Source organism: Coregonus lavaretus (assembly GCF_964263955.1).
Source record: "Coregonus lavaretus genome assembly, chromosome: 25".
Classification (NCBI taxonomy): Eukaryota; Metazoa; Chordata; class Actinopteri; order Salmoniformes; family Salmonidae; genus Coregonus; species Coregonus lavaretus.
In genome coordinates this window covers 44,350,437-44,366,119 of record NC_140012.1, presented here as the reverse complement: position 1 = coordinate 44,366,119, position 15,683 = coordinate 44,350,437, and the positions used below count along the sequence as shown (strand labels likewise).

General features: G+C 41.8%; 1 protein-coding gene across 4 annotated transcripts; it reads right to left on the bottom strand.

Annotated features, from left to right (window-relative positions):
- Positions 1-2,436: 2,436 nt before the first annotated feature.
- LOC311101085 (cofilin-2-like) lies at positions 2,437-15,437 on the bottom strand. Of its 4 annotated transcripts, none has more exons than XM_084142139.1 (6): positions 15,287-15,437; positions 6,315-6,473; positions 5,157-5,296; positions 4,923-4,999; positions 3,828-3,937; positions 2,443-3,584 (listed from the first exon to the last, which is right to left on the bottom strand). In XM_084142139.1, the coding sequence occupies exons 1-6, from the start codon at positions 15,287-15,289 to the stop codon at positions 3,507-3,509; spliced, it is 567 nt and encodes a 188-aa protein (XP_083998265.1). In that variant the 5' UTR covers positions 15,290-15,437; the 3' UTR covers positions 2,443-3,506. The 4 variants fall into 4 exon arrangements, with proteins under 4 accessions (XP_083998268.1, XP_083998265.1, XP_083998267.1 ...); XM_084142141.1 differs by having other exon boundaries at positions 3,821-3,937; positions 15,287-15,347; XM_084142142.1 differs by lacking the exon at positions 3,828-3,937 and having other exon boundaries at positions 2,437-3,584; positions 15,287-15,349.
- Positions 15,438-15,683: the final 246 nt, after the last annotated feature.

Below are 15,683 nucleotides of genomic sequence, written 5' to 3'. Positions count from 1 at the left end.
TGCCAGGTTTCCTCCAGACGTGACGCTTGGCATTCAGGCCAAAGAGTTCAATCTTGGTTTCATCAGACCAGAGAATCTTGTTTCTCGTGGTATTTAGGTGCCTCTTAGCAAACTCCAAGCGGGCTGTCGTGTGCCTTTTACTGAGGAGTGGCTTCCGTCTGGCCACACTACCATAAAGGCCTGATTGGTGGAGTGCTGCAGAGATGGTTGTCCTTCTGGAAGGTTCTTCCATCTCCACAGAGGAACTCTGGAGCTCTGTCAGAGTAACCATCGGGTCTTGGTCACCTCCCTGACCAAGGCCCTTCTCCCCTGATTGTTCAGTTTGGCCGGGCAGCCAGCTCTAGGAAGAGTCTTGGTGGTTCCAAACATCTTCCATTTAAGAATGATGGAGGCCACTGTGTTTTTGGGGACCTTCAATGCTGCAGAAATGTTTTGGTACCCTTCCCCAGATTTGTGCCTCGACACAATCCTGTTTCGGAGCTCTACGGACAATTCCTTCGACCTTATGGCTTGGTTTTTGCTCTGACTTGCACTGTCAAATGTGGGACCATATATATAGACAGGTGTGTGCCTTTCCAAATCATGTCCAATCAATTGAATTTACCACAGGTGGACTCCAATCAAGTTGTAGAAACATCTCAAGGATGATCAATGGAAACAGGATGCACCTGAGCTCAATTTCGAGTCTCATAGCAAAGGTTCTGAATACTTATGTCAATAAGGTATTTCTGTTTTCGTTTTGTTTTTAAATTTGCAAAAAATTCTATAAACCTGTTTTTGCTTTGTCATCATGGGGTGTTGTGTGTAGATTGCTGAGGAAATTGTTTTATTTAATCCATTTTAGAATAAGGCTATAACGTATCAAAATGTGGAAAAAGTCAAGGGGTCTGAATACTTTCCAAAGGCACTGTAAATGCTGGCCTGACAATTGCCAAATGTCATTACACTCTTTGGTGTTTTGTGTAACAGATACTGTATCTCTTTCCATTCAACACGGTTTGGAGGCTGGAAATATGAGTGGATGAACATGCGCAGATAGCCTAGTAAAGGAGGCCTTTGAAGTGATTGTTTGACAATCAGATGAAAACATCATGACTGGTTGTGTTTATGCCACAATAAAAGGTCATACATTTTAAAAGTTAAATTACAAATTTTTACTACTAGGCCCACAGAGATACTATTGAATTAATAGGGATTCTATTTGTAATTCTGTGATTAGGCCCATACATTTTTTTGGTGCACACGCAAGCACGTGCACATATAGGAGGTCCCGTCCCGGGAAGAAATTAATTATACTTTCATGAAAAGGGGCATGAGGAAAGCCCTACAATATTATATGTTTTTCTAAGTAGTGAGAATGCTCGGGTGCAGGCAATGTTGAAAAGTAACCTTTAAACATGTTGTACTTTTCTTAAATGTTGTTTTGTAATTGACTGAAACAAGCAGACAACAAGAAAATTGCATTTGAAAAATGTGAAGTTTTTGCTGTGAGCCATTGGGGTAATTTATGTAACCACAGGTTGTTTTCCCCATAGGCGGGCGGGGCCTTAACGTTCTAATACCGACTGGGACTATGCTGGATTACCATGGTAATGTAGAATGTTCGTTCAAATGATGCTAACTGATGTGGCTCATGCAATGGAATGTATTTTTTTGTAATGTCAGTTGAGTTGACTCAACAAATCACAGCACAGCTTGAAGGGTACACTTCCTGGTTTTACTTCCTGGCATGGGTCTAGGTTGAAGATGGGAAGGTTAGGACAACGCAATAATTCCATGCGGAAGCTTTCGAAAAATAAACAAATTCATGGGACCAGCGCCGTTGTTGGGTTCTACAGGATTAGCATTGAAAACGTGACCAGCGGTCAGGAAATCCAGTAATAAAGTGGATGTAGATTATTTAAAAAATGTCTAAAGGAATAGAATGACAGTAAAGCAGTTATGTTATGTGTTCGCTGAGTAGTTCGCTGAAAGTCACTACGATTAAGTTTGTTTTTCACTTTGATGGCAAACTTTCTGTGCTGCTACCATTCACTCCCAGTCATTCCGAATGCAGAAGTTGGGGACTTGTTGAATAGTGGCGCAAAGAGTTATTGGATACTAGAATCCTAACATTCATAACTTAAGTGTTTTTTCATAACATTTAATTTCAAACATTAACATCCCTAACACATAGAGTCCCCCTTGTAAAAACTAGCATGAGCTTCTTGAGGAAAGTGACATTTTTAATCATACTTTTAGTATGACTCCATGTGTGGCTTAAAGTAATGTACTTATGTGAGCTTCATATACTGTATGCTAGACAACAATTTCAAAGGGTTAATTTTCGCATCAAGGACACGCGGGTAGTTCCGCGAAATTAGTGCCTTTTGCATCCCTTTGATATTTTATATAGAAATTGTGCGCTAATATTGAATTTTAAAAGCCAGTTATTTTCAATTAAGTGCCTTTAATATAGACCACATAAAGACTTGCTAAAGTGCCAAAATTCAGCATTTTGACATGTCCCTCTGTGCACCCTCTTTGACATCCAGGAAGATTTGAACCCACTTAACCCCAACATTTCTCCAAGTTGTCACCATCGTTGTAAAGCCCTAGTTATTGTTGTTGCTTTGACAAAGTCATTTCTGAAGATCATTCTTTATTTAATGTGATTAGTGATTCGTTTTAAGGTAAAAAAAAAAAAAACTGTCCCTCATTTTAAAGTCAACCCTGTTACTTGAACTGAACTCTTTAAATATCGAGAAACTATTCCTTTTAAAATATGTTTTTCAAAAGAAACATTGAACATATAATAATCAAATCATAGTGTAAAAGCTGGTTGAACTCTATTTGGTCATTTTCTGGTGTTTTGTGGTGGAAAACTGAGTGGGTCAAGCACAACATGTCAACCCTGTTCAACATGAGCTCTTGATGACAGAATGTTAAAATTAGGTGAAATCAAAAGTTTTTCGTCACCAGGTAACGACCCATGCCATGTCAACAAGATGAGTTCCGGTGTCATACTTACAATAGCTGTCATTTTTATTTTCTGGTTTAAATTAGCTGTTTACACACAGAAATGCCATACATTGTTAATCTTTCACTTAAACATAGGGGGAGCAGGATATATTTTAGTTTTTTCTGTAAATCCAGGGGAGTATACAGGAAATGCAGTTTCTCTTTATTATAAAAGTGGCGGACCTTCTGCCATCAACATTCTGTGGAGGTATCTTCCTTTTTTAACAATATATTATGTGACATTTTTCCAATTTCAACAAAACATCAGCAAACATGGAAGGAGTGATATCAATGGTATTTTAGTCTGGAACAGAGTCAATAGACACAGGATACCAAAAATAAAAGCACATTCAAGGATGAAACTAGGATCCCAAGCTACAGGAAAATACATGTGAATTTGTATAAATCGTGGAGGAGTTATGTCTGGAAAAAGTACTAAATGTATCAACCTATTTCATTACCAATCTGCCATTGACCAAGGGATGTTTCTATAAAGACCTAATCAACTACCACACTCTGTTGTTGGACAGTTCAGTTGGAGACACCGGCATTGGGCTGCTTTTGCGTCGGTGTTTTGAACAGACCTGGGTTCAATAACTATTCGAAATCATTTTAAATACTTTAGCTGTGTTTGATTGAGCTTGCCTGTTGCAACCAATAGAAAAGCCCTAAACGTAAAAAAAAAAAAAAAAAACCTGCCTACCTGGCACTTTTAAGCAGGCTTAAGCAAACGCTGAAAGTATCTGAAGGATTTCAAATTGTATTTGAACCCAGGTCTGGTTTTGATTCCATGTTGTATGGTGGCGTCAGGAGTCAGGACCTTAGACCTCTTTCCCCTCCAGTTTTTTAACAACTCCTCTCCCTCCCAGTTTATCAATGAAGGCAGAGCTGTCTTTGGCGTCTGACATGTCGTTCACCTGCCACTCAAACTTCAGACCTGTGAAACACACGAGAACACAGACAGTCAGTCATTTCTCCTTTTTTTACGGAGTTGGGGCAATCTCACTCCTCACATATTTTTGTTTGTTTATTGGAGATTAAAAAAAAGAGGACAGTGTGCTGAAATAGGCCGGTTTCAAACCCATGCTGCAGAGGTGTATGTGTTCTGGAGGACCTGGCTTAGACTGCTAGACCACCTTAGGTCACTAGTCTAGAATTTCTGTGTCATTCATCAGGCTCATGAACGCTAGAATCCGCAGTTGAAACAATAACAAAATGGTTTTGGTAAAAAGCTGATGGATGGGCCCGGAGAAATGTAACGACTCAAATTCATAGACAGAGATTATGGATGCAAGGACTGACCATCCCATGGTATAGAAATGATAGTTTTATCCATATTTTGAGGATATACAGTGTTTGTTTAAATTTATGTTGTTTACAAACATTGGAGTAAAACAACCGTATATTTTGGGTTCTGATGAGGTACGATCGGTGGCGTGTCCAGGGTGTGGTCCAGGGTGACCAGGGTCCCCCTGAAAACTGATTGTGCAATTCTGAGATCTGATAGGTCGTCTCTGAATATATTGATCATTTTGACCAAGATACTTTGTAGGCTGATTGTCATTCCACTGATGGTGTTGTAGTTGATTGTCATTCCACCGATGGTGTTGTAGTTGATGTCATTCCACTGATGGTGTTGTAGTTGATTGTCATTCCACTGATGGTGTTGTAGTTGATGTCATTCCACTGATGGTGTTGTAGTTGATTGTCATTCCACTGATGGTGTTGTAGTTGATGTCATTCCACTGATGGTGTTGTAGAAGGATTTTGAAAATGAGAGCATCTTATTGGACAAGTCCAGGCAGTCTCCCTGTTTCAGTCAATTTTCTTCAGTTTGGTGGCTAATGAACATATCCCCCTGATGCTGGAAAGGGGATAGGCTGAAAGTCTTGAAAGATACCTGAGAATACCCAACCTCTTACCTTGGAACTTTGCTTTAATGTATTGCTTTGAGCTGGCGTATTTCATTTTCTTTTTGATAGTTGAGTGTTCTGGAGCCCTGCATTTTCAAACAGAAAAATACTACGTTTAGAAAGCGCTCCAAACGTTCTGCCTTGAGTCAATTTCCAAATCCTCTCTCTCTCACTCCCTCCACTCAATACGGCTGACATGGTAGTGTTATTCATGGTGGTACGGTACTCCATGGTTCAACCTACCACATGATGAAGACCAGGTCCTCCTTGGGGCTGTCCTTGCTCTCCCAGGAACAGTCGTAGAGGGCATAGCGGCAGTCCTCCGTGGGCATCATGTTGACGATCTTCCTGAATACGTCCTCCTCCCCGTTCAGGTCCTTCACCTTAATTGATTGGTAATTTTTATTAATTGATAACAAATTATATAGTGCTTTTCCAGATGTTCACGTTACTAACCCTAACCCCAATTATATAATAGTAAAAAAAATTGGACATTGCGGTTTCTGCATTTTGATGCATTAACATGACACTACACAATTCTATGGCAACCACGTTACCTCCCAATTACATTATACAGAATTGTATGAATTTTAAACAATGCTATGTGTCACTGAATTAGAACAAAGTAGCAAATACTCGTCATGACTGGATAAAAGGAATGCTTTAAGGCACTAACATGGTTAGTTGCCCGAACTCTCCGATTGCATACAAAATGGCACCCTATTTCCTATGGGGGCGGCGGGTAGCCTGGCAGGTAGGAGCTTTGGGCCAGTAACCGAAAGGTTGCTGGATCGAATCCCGGAGCTGACAAGGTAAGAATCTGTAGTTCTGCCCCTGAGCAAGGCTGTTCCCCGGGCGCCGATGACGTGGATGTCGATTAAGGCAGCCCTCGCACCGCTCTGATTCAGAGGGGTTGGGTTAAATGCTGAAGACACATTTCAGTTAAATGCATTCAGTTGTACAACTGACCAGGTATCCCCATTTCCTATATAGTGCACTGCTTTAGGAGATTTTTTTATGAGATTTAGGATGCAGTCCCTGATTTTTTTCTGTGATTCCTAGCATCCTATCTCCTTGACTCCATCTCAATAGTATGGGGGGAGAAGGTCCCTCCCCTTGGACCTTCTTCTCCAATGCATTTTGAGAACGAAGCGAGGAGAGAGGATGCAAGGAATCGAGGAAATAGACATCGAGAAAGGGCTTAAAATGCCTAAATATATGGTCCTCTGGATCTCAGTTGGTAGAGCATGGCGCTTGCAAAGTGCTCGATTCCCGGGAAACATCCATACGTAAAAAAAAAATGATGTGCGCATGACTACGTCGCTTTGGATAAAAGTGTCTGCTAAATGTCATATATTATGACATTTATAATGATATACTGTTATGTATGCTACCGCTGACCTTCAGGCAGTTGTCCTCGTCCACGACGATACATTTCCCGTCGTCGCTGATCTTGAAGAGCACCAGCTTCAGCTGCTCCTGCTTATCGGCCCCCTGGAGGCGAACTCTGATCTTGTCAAACGTGAGCACGACGTCGTCATGGACGGCTATTCCAGAGGCCTGGTCACAAAGGAGAAAATAACAGGAAGCAGAACACAACCTGAGACAGTTGTCCCCAAGCTCCTAAGAAATGTATCGTCTTGAAGAATCAATTTGAATATAAAAAGTAATTGAAATTACCATTGCTTGAACAGCAGGAAATCTTATGACCACATTAGGACCTTGTAACCTTACAGATTTATTTATATGCAGGGATTGACATTAAGGGTTGACCTTGGGCAACTGAACTGAGCAGTCGGGGCAAGTGAACCTGCTCTGTGGTTGCCCAATTGGGCGGGTGAAATGTATTCCTGAAAACAACCAAACTGCAAAGAATTCCATCAGCCTAAATGTATCTTTGTTGTTTCTTACCATTTACAGTAAGTGAAAGACTGACACGTTTTGGAATTACTGTGTGTAATTAGCTATTTTCACAATTTCGGGCAAGTGACCATAATCTTTGGAATACCAATCCATTATCCTGACTAGTGATGGGAAGTTTGGCTCTTTTTACTGACTCTGATCTTTGACTCATTTCGTTCATTTGAGTCAGTAATGCCCAGACCATGCAGGACCCCCTACCGGCGAAAGATGAACTGAAAACTCGAGAGTCATGATTCTACAAGCCTCTCAGTCACATGTTGTTCACCATAGGGGGCTTATTGGAGCCGCCATTTGTGACTGAGACTTTTTAAAATGTGCTTTAAACAATGTACATGTGTTGATTGTATGGAAAAAATACGATTATTTCTTGATACATTTGAAACGAGGTCTAGTTGTGGCCGCAACCGGACTAGATTGTGAAAGACTCTTGGCAGAATGCATTGCTTGACTGCCGTGAGGGTGGTAAGTACAGTCGTTTGCGAACTGCAGCATCCCACCCCGATTCGTTCTCGGGTTCGAGTTTGTTGTGCAGAGGCTGTGTATGTTTTGGTTCTACAAAGCTGTGTCCATCATTACATTAAATTATCAATTAATTGCCATCATTCTTGGACCATGCGATCAATTATCAGTTCTAAACATGTATTTTTCGTCTCTATGCTCATGATCTATTTCCCTGCGTGCAGATGACAGACAGTTGGTGGTCGGAGCACGTCTCTGGAGCCGCTGAGCTGGAGGAGCATGTATTCATCCTGCTGGAGGACTCATTGCGGCCAGCACTAGCAGGTCAAACTGTCAGTAAAAAGAGTCGTTCAAAAAGAATGAATCGTTCGCAAACTGCACATCACTACTCCTGACTTATCCAAGTGCCATTCAGGCATAAATGCCTATCCCTGATATGTAGATTGATGCTTTAGTGTCAGAAGCTAAAATTGGCATAAGAACAAGAGTTTGGCCTGTGAAAGTAGCCCCGATTTGTCACATGCGCCGAATACAAGAGGTGTAGACCTTACAGTGAAATGCTTACTTACAAGCCCTTAACCAACAATGCAGTTTTAAGAAAGAATACAAACAAAAAAAATCACACTAAAAATACAATATAAAATAATACTAAATAAAAGTAACAAATAATTAAAGAGCAGCAGTAATATTAAAAACAGCGAGGCTATATACAGAGGGTACTGGTACAGAGTCAATGTACGGGGGCACCGGTTAGTCGAGGTAATTGAGGTAATATGTACATGTAGGTAGAGTTAAAGTGACTATGCATACATAGATAATAAACAGAGAGTAGCAGCAGTGTAAAGAGGGGGGGGGGGGGGGGGGGTGCAATGCAAATAGTCTGGGTAGCCATTTGATTAGATGTTCAGGGGTCTTATGGCTTGGGGGTAGAAGCTGTTTAGAAGCCTCTTGGACCTAGACTTGGCGCTCCGGTACCGCTTGTCGTGCGGTAGCAGAGAGAACAGTCTATGACTAGGGTGGCTGGAGTCTTTGACCATTTTTAGGGCCTTCCTCTGACACCGCCTGGTATAGAGGTCCTGGATGGCAGGAAGCTTGGCCCCAGTGATGTACTGGGCCGTACGCACTACCCTCTGTAGTGCCGTGCGGTCGGAGGCCGAGCAGTTGCAATACGAAGCAGTGATGCAACCAGTCAGGATGCTCTCGATGGTGCAGCTGTAGAACCTTTTGAGGATCTGAGGACCCATGCCAAATCTTTTCAGTCTCCTTAGGGGGAATAGGTTTTGTCGTGCCCTCTTCACGACTGTCTTGGTGTGCTTGGGCCATGTTAGTTTGTTGGTGATGTGGGCACCAAGGAACTTGAAGCGCTCAACCTGTTCCACTACAACCCCGTCGATGAGAATGGGGGCGTGCTCGGTCCTCTTCTTTTTCCTGTAGTCCACAAACATATCATTTGTCTTGATCACGTTGAGGGAGAGGTTGTTGTCCTGACACCTCACAGCCAGGTCTCTGACCTCCTACCTATAGGCTGTCTCGTCGTTGTCGGTGATCAGGCCTACCACTGTCATCAGCAAACTTAATGATGGTGTTGGATTCGAGCCTGGCCATGCAGTCATGAGTGAACAGGAAGTACAGGAGGGGACTGAGCATGCACCCCTGAGGGGCCCATGTGTTGAGGATCAGCGTGGCGGATGTGTTTTTACCTACCCTTACCACCTGGGGGCGGCCCGTCAGGAAGTCCAGGATCCAATTGAAGAGGGAGGTGTTTAGTCCCAGGGTCCTTAGCTTAGTGATGAGCTTTGAGGGCACTACGGTGTTGAACGCTGAGGTGTTCCTTTTGTCCAGGTGTGAAAGGGCAGTGTGGAGCGCAATAGAGATCGCATCATCTGTGGATCTGTTGGGGCGGTATGCAAATTGGAGTGGGTCTAGGGTTTCTGGGATAATGGTGTTGGTGTGAGCCATGAGCAGCCTTTCAAAGCACTTGACATCGGCTACAGAGAGCGTGATCACACAGTCGTCCGGAACAGCTGATGCTCTCATGCATGTTTCAGTATTACTTGCCTCGAAGCGAGCATAGAAGTAATTTAGCTAGTCTGGTAGGCTCATGTCACTGGGAAGCTCGCGGCTGTGCTTCCCTTTGTAGTCTGTAATAGTTTGCAAGCCCTGCCACATCCGACGAGTGATACAATGTTATGTGCGTGCGTGTACGTGTGTGTGCTTTCTGCGGGAACACATGTACATAGCATCAGAACCGGTGTTGTAGTCGAGTCACTAAACCTCGAGCCTGAGTCGAGTCCCTAGTCTCCTGTGATCGAGTCCGAGTCGAGTCACGAGTCCCACTAAGTCTGAGTTGAGTTGCTTGTGTTTCCATTGCTCATGTTTCTTGGACCAAGCAAGTCTCTTCTTCTTATTGGTGTCCTTTAGTAGTGGTTTCTTTGCAGCAATTCGACCATGAAGGCCTGATTCACACAGTCTCCTCTGAACAGTTGATGTTGAGATGTGTCTGTTACTTTGGGCTGCAATTTCTGAGGATGGTAACTCTAATGAACTTATCCTCTGCAGCAGAGGTAACTCTGGGTCTTCCATTCCTGTGGTGGTCCTCATGAGAGCCAGTTTCATCATAGCGCTTGATGGATTTTGCGACTGCACTTGAAGAAACTTTCAAAGTTCTTGAAATGTTCTGGATTGATTGACCTTCATGTCTTAAAGTATTGATGGACTGTCGTTTCTCTTTGCTTATTTGAGCTGTTCTTGCCATAATATGGACTTGGTCTTTTACCAAATAGGGCAATCTTCTGTATACCCCCCCTACCTTGTCACAACACAACTGAATGGCTCAAACGCATTAAGAAGGAAAGAAATTCCACAAATTAACTTTTAAAAAGGCACACCTGTTAATTGAAATGCATTCCAGGTGACTACCTCATGAAGCTGGTTGAGAGAATGCCAAGAGTGTGCAAAGCTGTCATCAAGGCAAAGGGTGGCTACTTCAAAGAATCTCAAATATAAAATATATTTTGATTTGTTTAACACTTTTTGGGTTCCTACATGATTCCATATGTGTTATTTCATAGTTTCGATGTCTTCACTATTATTCTACAATGTAGAAAATAGTAAAAATAATGAAAAACCCTCGGATGAGTAGGTGTCCAAATTTTTGGACTGGTACTGTATATGAAAATAAGTGGCGACATGGATGATTGATGCTGAAAAAAGCGTGTATAGCGAGAAATACATGGGGTATAGAGAGAAATACATGGGGTATAGAGAGAAATACATGGGGTATAGAGAGAAATACATGGGGTATAGAGAGAAATACATGGGGTATAGAGAGAAATACATGGGGTATAGAGAGAAATACATGGGGTATAGAGAGAAATACATGGGGTATAGAGAGAGAAATACATGGGGTATAGAGAGAAATACATGGGGTATAGAGAGAGAAATACATGGGGTATAGAGAGAAATACATGGGGTATAGAGAGAAATACATGGGGTATAGAGAGAAATACATGGGGTATAGAGAGAAATACATGGGGTATAGAGAGAAATACATGGGGTATAGAGAGAGAAATACATGGGGTATAGAGAGAAATACATGGGGTATAGAGAGCAATACATGGGGTATAGAGAGAGAAATACATGGGGTATAGAGAGAAATACATGGGGTATAGAGAGAAATACATGGGGTATAGAGAGAAATACATGGGGTATAGAGAGAAATACATGGGGTATAGAGAGAAATACATGGGGTATAGAGAGAAATACATGGGGTATAGAGAGAAATACATGGGGTATAGAGAGAAATACATGGGGTAGAGAGAGAAATACATGGGGTATAGAGAGAAATACATGGGGTATAGAGAGAGAAATACATGGGGTATAGAGAGAAATACATGGGGTATAGAGAGAAATACATGGGGTATAGAGAGAAATACATGGGGTATAGAGAGAAATACATGGGGTATAGAGAGAGATACATGGGGTATAGAGAGAAATACATGGGGTATAGAGAGAAATACATGGGGTATAGAGAGAAATACATGGGGTATAGAGAGAAATACATGGGGTAGAGAGAGAAATACATGGGGTATAGAGAGAAATACATGGGGTATAGAGAGAGAAATACATGGGGTATAGAGAGAAATACATGGGGTATAGAGAGAAATACATGGGGTATAGAGAGAAATACATGGGGTATAGAGAGAAATACATGGGGTATAGAGAGAAATACATGGGGTATAGAGAGAGAAATACATGGGGTATAGAGAGAAATACATGGGGTATAGAGAGAAATACATGGGGTATAGAGAGAAATACATGGGGTATAGAGAGACAAATACATGGGGTATAGAGAGAAATACATGGGGTATAGAGAGAGAAATACATGGGGTATAGAGAGAAATACATGGGGTATAGAGAGAGAAATACATGGGGTATAGAGAGAAATACATGGGGTATAGAGAGAGAAATACATGGGGTATAGAGAGAAATACATGGGGTATAGAAAGAAATACATGGGGTATAGAGAGAAATACATGGGGTATAGAGAGAAATACATGGGGTATAGAGAGAAATACATGGGGTATAGAGAGAGAAATACATGGGGTATAGAGAGAAATACATGGGGTATAGAGAGAAATACATGGGGTATAGAGAGAGAAATACATGGGGTATAGAGAGAAATACATGGGGTATAGAGAGAAATACATGGGGTATAGAGAGAAATACATGGGGTATAGAGAGAGAAATACATGGGGTATAGAGAGAAATACATGGGGTATAGAGAGAAATACATGGGGTATAGAGAGAAATACATGGGGTATAGAGAGAAATACATGGGGTATAGAGAGAAATACATGGGGTATAGAGAGAAATACATGGGGTATAGAGAGAAATACATGGGGTATAGAGAGAAATACATGGGGTATAGAGAGAAATACATGGGGTATAGAGAGAAATACATGGGGTATAGAGAGAAATACATGGGGTATAGAGAGAGAAATACATGGGGTATAGAGAGAAATACATGGGGTATAGAAAGAAATACATGGGGTATAGAGAGAAATACATGGGGTATAGAGAGAAATACATGGGGTATAGAGAGAAATACATGGGGTATAGAGAGAGAAATACATGGGGTATAGAGAGAAATACATGGGGTATAGAGAGAAATACATGGGGTATAGAGAGAGAAATACATGGGGTATAGAGAGAAATACATGGGGTATAGAGAGAAATACATGGGGTATAGAGAGAAATACATGGGGTATAGAGAGAGAAATACATGGGGTATAGAGAGAAATACATGGGGTATAGAGAGAGAAATACATGGGGTATAGAGAGAAATACATGGGGTATAGAGAGAAATACATGGGGTATAGAGAGAAATACATGGGGTATAGAGAGAAATACATGGGGTATAGAGAGAAATACATGGGGTATAGAGAGAAATACATGGGGTATAGAGAGAGAAATACATGGGGTATAGAGAGAGAAATACATGGGGTATAGAGAGAAATACATGGGGTATAGAGAGAAATACATGGGGTATAGAGAGAGAAATACATGGGGTATAGAGAGAAATACATGGGGTATAGAGAGAAATACATGGGGTATAGAGAGAGAAATACATGGGGTATAGAGAGAAATACATGGGGTATAGAGAGAAATACATGGGGTATAGAGAGAAATACATGGGGTATAGAGAGAAATACATGGGGTATAGAGAGAAATACATGGGGTATAGAGAGAAATACATGGGGTATAGAGAGAAATACATGGGGTATAGAGAGAGAAATACATGGGGTATAGAGAGAGAAATACATGGGGTATAGAGAGAGAAATACATGGGGTATAGAGAGAGAAATACATGGGGTATAGAGAGAGAAATACATGGGGTATAGAGAGAAATACATGGGGTATAGAGAGAGAAATACATGGGGTATAGAGAGAAATACATGGGGTATAGAGAGAAATACATGGGGTATAGAGAGAGAAATACATGGGGTATAGAGAGAGAAATACATGGGGTATAGAGAGAGAAATACATGGGGTATAGAGAGAAATACATGGGGTATAGAGAGAAATACATGGGGTATAGAGAGAGAAATACATGGGGTATAGAGAGAAATACATGGGGTATAGAGAGAGAAATACATGGGGTATAGAGAGAAATACATGGGGTATAGAGAGAAATACATGGGGTATAGAGAGAGAAATACATGGGGTATAGAGAGAGAAATACATGGGGTATAGAGAGAGAAATACATGGGGTATAGAGAGAAATACATGGGGTATAGAGAGAAATACATGGGGTATAGAGAGAAATACATGGGGTATAGAGAGAAATACATGGGGTATAGAGAGAGAAATACATGGGGTATAGAGAGAAATACATGGGGTATAGAGAGAAATACATGGGGTATAGAGAGAAATACATGGGGTATAGAGAGAAATACATGGGGTATAGAGAGAAATACATGGGGTATAGAGAGAAATACATGGGGTATAGAGAGAAATACATGGGGTATAGAGAGAGAAATACATGGGGTATAGAGAGAAATACATGGGGTATAGAGAGAAATACATGGGGTATAGAGAGAAATACATGGGGTATAGAGAGAAATACATGGGGTATAGAGAGAAGTGTTAACAAAGAGTCTCAGAGTAGATGTGCTGATCCAGGATCAGTTCCCCTGGTCAATATAATGATGAACTAAAAGCCCAAACTGACCCTGGATCAATCAGCACTCTCGCTTTGTGAATACAGGCCCTGAGCCCAAACTGACCCTGGATCAATCAGCACTCTCGCTTTGTGAATACAGGCCCTGAGCCCAAACTGACCCTGGATCAATCAGCACTCTCGCTTTGTGAATACAGGCCCTGAGCCCAAACTGACCCTAGATCAATCAGCACTCTCGCTTTGTGAATACAGGCCCTGAGCCCAAACTGACCCTAGATCAATCAGCACTCTCGCTTTGTGAATACAGGCCCTGAGCCCAAACTGACCCTAGATCAATCAGCACTCTCGCTTTGTGAATACAGGCCCTGAGCCCAAACTGACCCTAGATCAATCAGCACTCTCGCTTTGTGAATACAGGCCCTGAGCCCAAACTGACCCTAGATCAATCAGCACTCTCGCTTTGTGAATACAGGCCCTGAGCCCAAACTGACCCTGGATCAATCAGCACTCTCGCTTTGTGAATACAGGCCCTGAGCCCAAACTGACCCTGGATCAATCAGCACTCTCGCTTTGTGAATACAGGCCCTGATCTTTCACAGTGACTTAATAAGCATCGTTTCCTTGTGAGTTCTAGGCCTCTGTCAGCCGCATTCCTGCACAAGGCCTCCGTCAGCCGCATTCCTGGAGACCGTGAGGAACAAGTCAGCACTAGTAGTAGAACCGCCCTGGTGACGCCACAACACTCAGGAGGGAGCTGGTTGTGTAACTAATGTCACCCTATTCCATATATAGTTAACTGTGTTTAATCAGGGCCCATAGGGCAATTCGAATGCACCCTAAACCTTTTACATTCCTTACTTACAGAAGAATCCAAACATATGGTAAGACGAAGGCTTCATCCGAATGGCAGTAAGCAAGTCTTGATAATACACAACAAAAATGTTTTGCTTCATTGAAGATCCTGAAAATAAGACGTCTGACTCTGGACGATGCGAACGCCAAAAGAGCCAAAGATTCAGGATAGAATCCCACTGAGGTTTCAAGTTTCATGTTCTTACAATTATCAGCGTGGTATCTGTGAATACTGGACTGGAGAGAGAGAGAGGTATACTGTCCATTTGGTATCTGTGAATACTGGACTGGAAAGAGAGAGAGGTACACTGTCCATTTGCTAAGTTATTTTAAAGCCGTTCTCTCAGTTTCATAGCATGAGACATATTTCCTAACCGCTAACCCCACAATACATAGCAATACTGAGAATTTGTTGGCTTAGAAGGTGCCTTTGACGCAAAAAACCTCCAGTACTCACCATTTTCACTGCTGTGGTGTGAAGAAAGTAGACAGGAGACGGAGGATAGGTGTTAAGCTGCGCTGACGGAGGGACGGGACAGAAAAGCAGGTAGAAAAAGTGGGATGTTGGGTTGTAGTCGTACACACCAATCAGCTCGCTAGGACTGTTTTCCTCTGATGGCAAATATAGCCTGCGGCTAGGTTGGTTTCCGGGGCTGTACAAACAGGTATATTAAATGTTAAGAAAACTTAAAGGCTCTTTGTTGTTGCTCATGGCAACATGGGCTACTCAACTTACAAACACTAACTTATCACAACGCTAATCAAGTCATTTTAGTTACTTTACTATGTACACTGAACAAAAATATAAACGCAACATGCAACAATTTCAAAGATTTTACTGAGTTACAGTTCAT

Excerpts from the sequence above, each read along its gene's own strand:
- LOC311101085 (XM_084142139.1), bottom strand. Across the intron at positions 5,000-5,156 it reads GACCTGGTCTTCATCATGTG|GGCTCCAGAACACTCAACTA; the intron begins GTAGGTTGAACC and ends TTGAAAATGCAG. Across the intron at positions 3,585-3,827 it reads AAAAACTGGAGGGGAAAGAG|GTCTGTTCAAAACACCGACG; the intron begins GTCTAAGGTCCT and ends TATTGAACCCAG.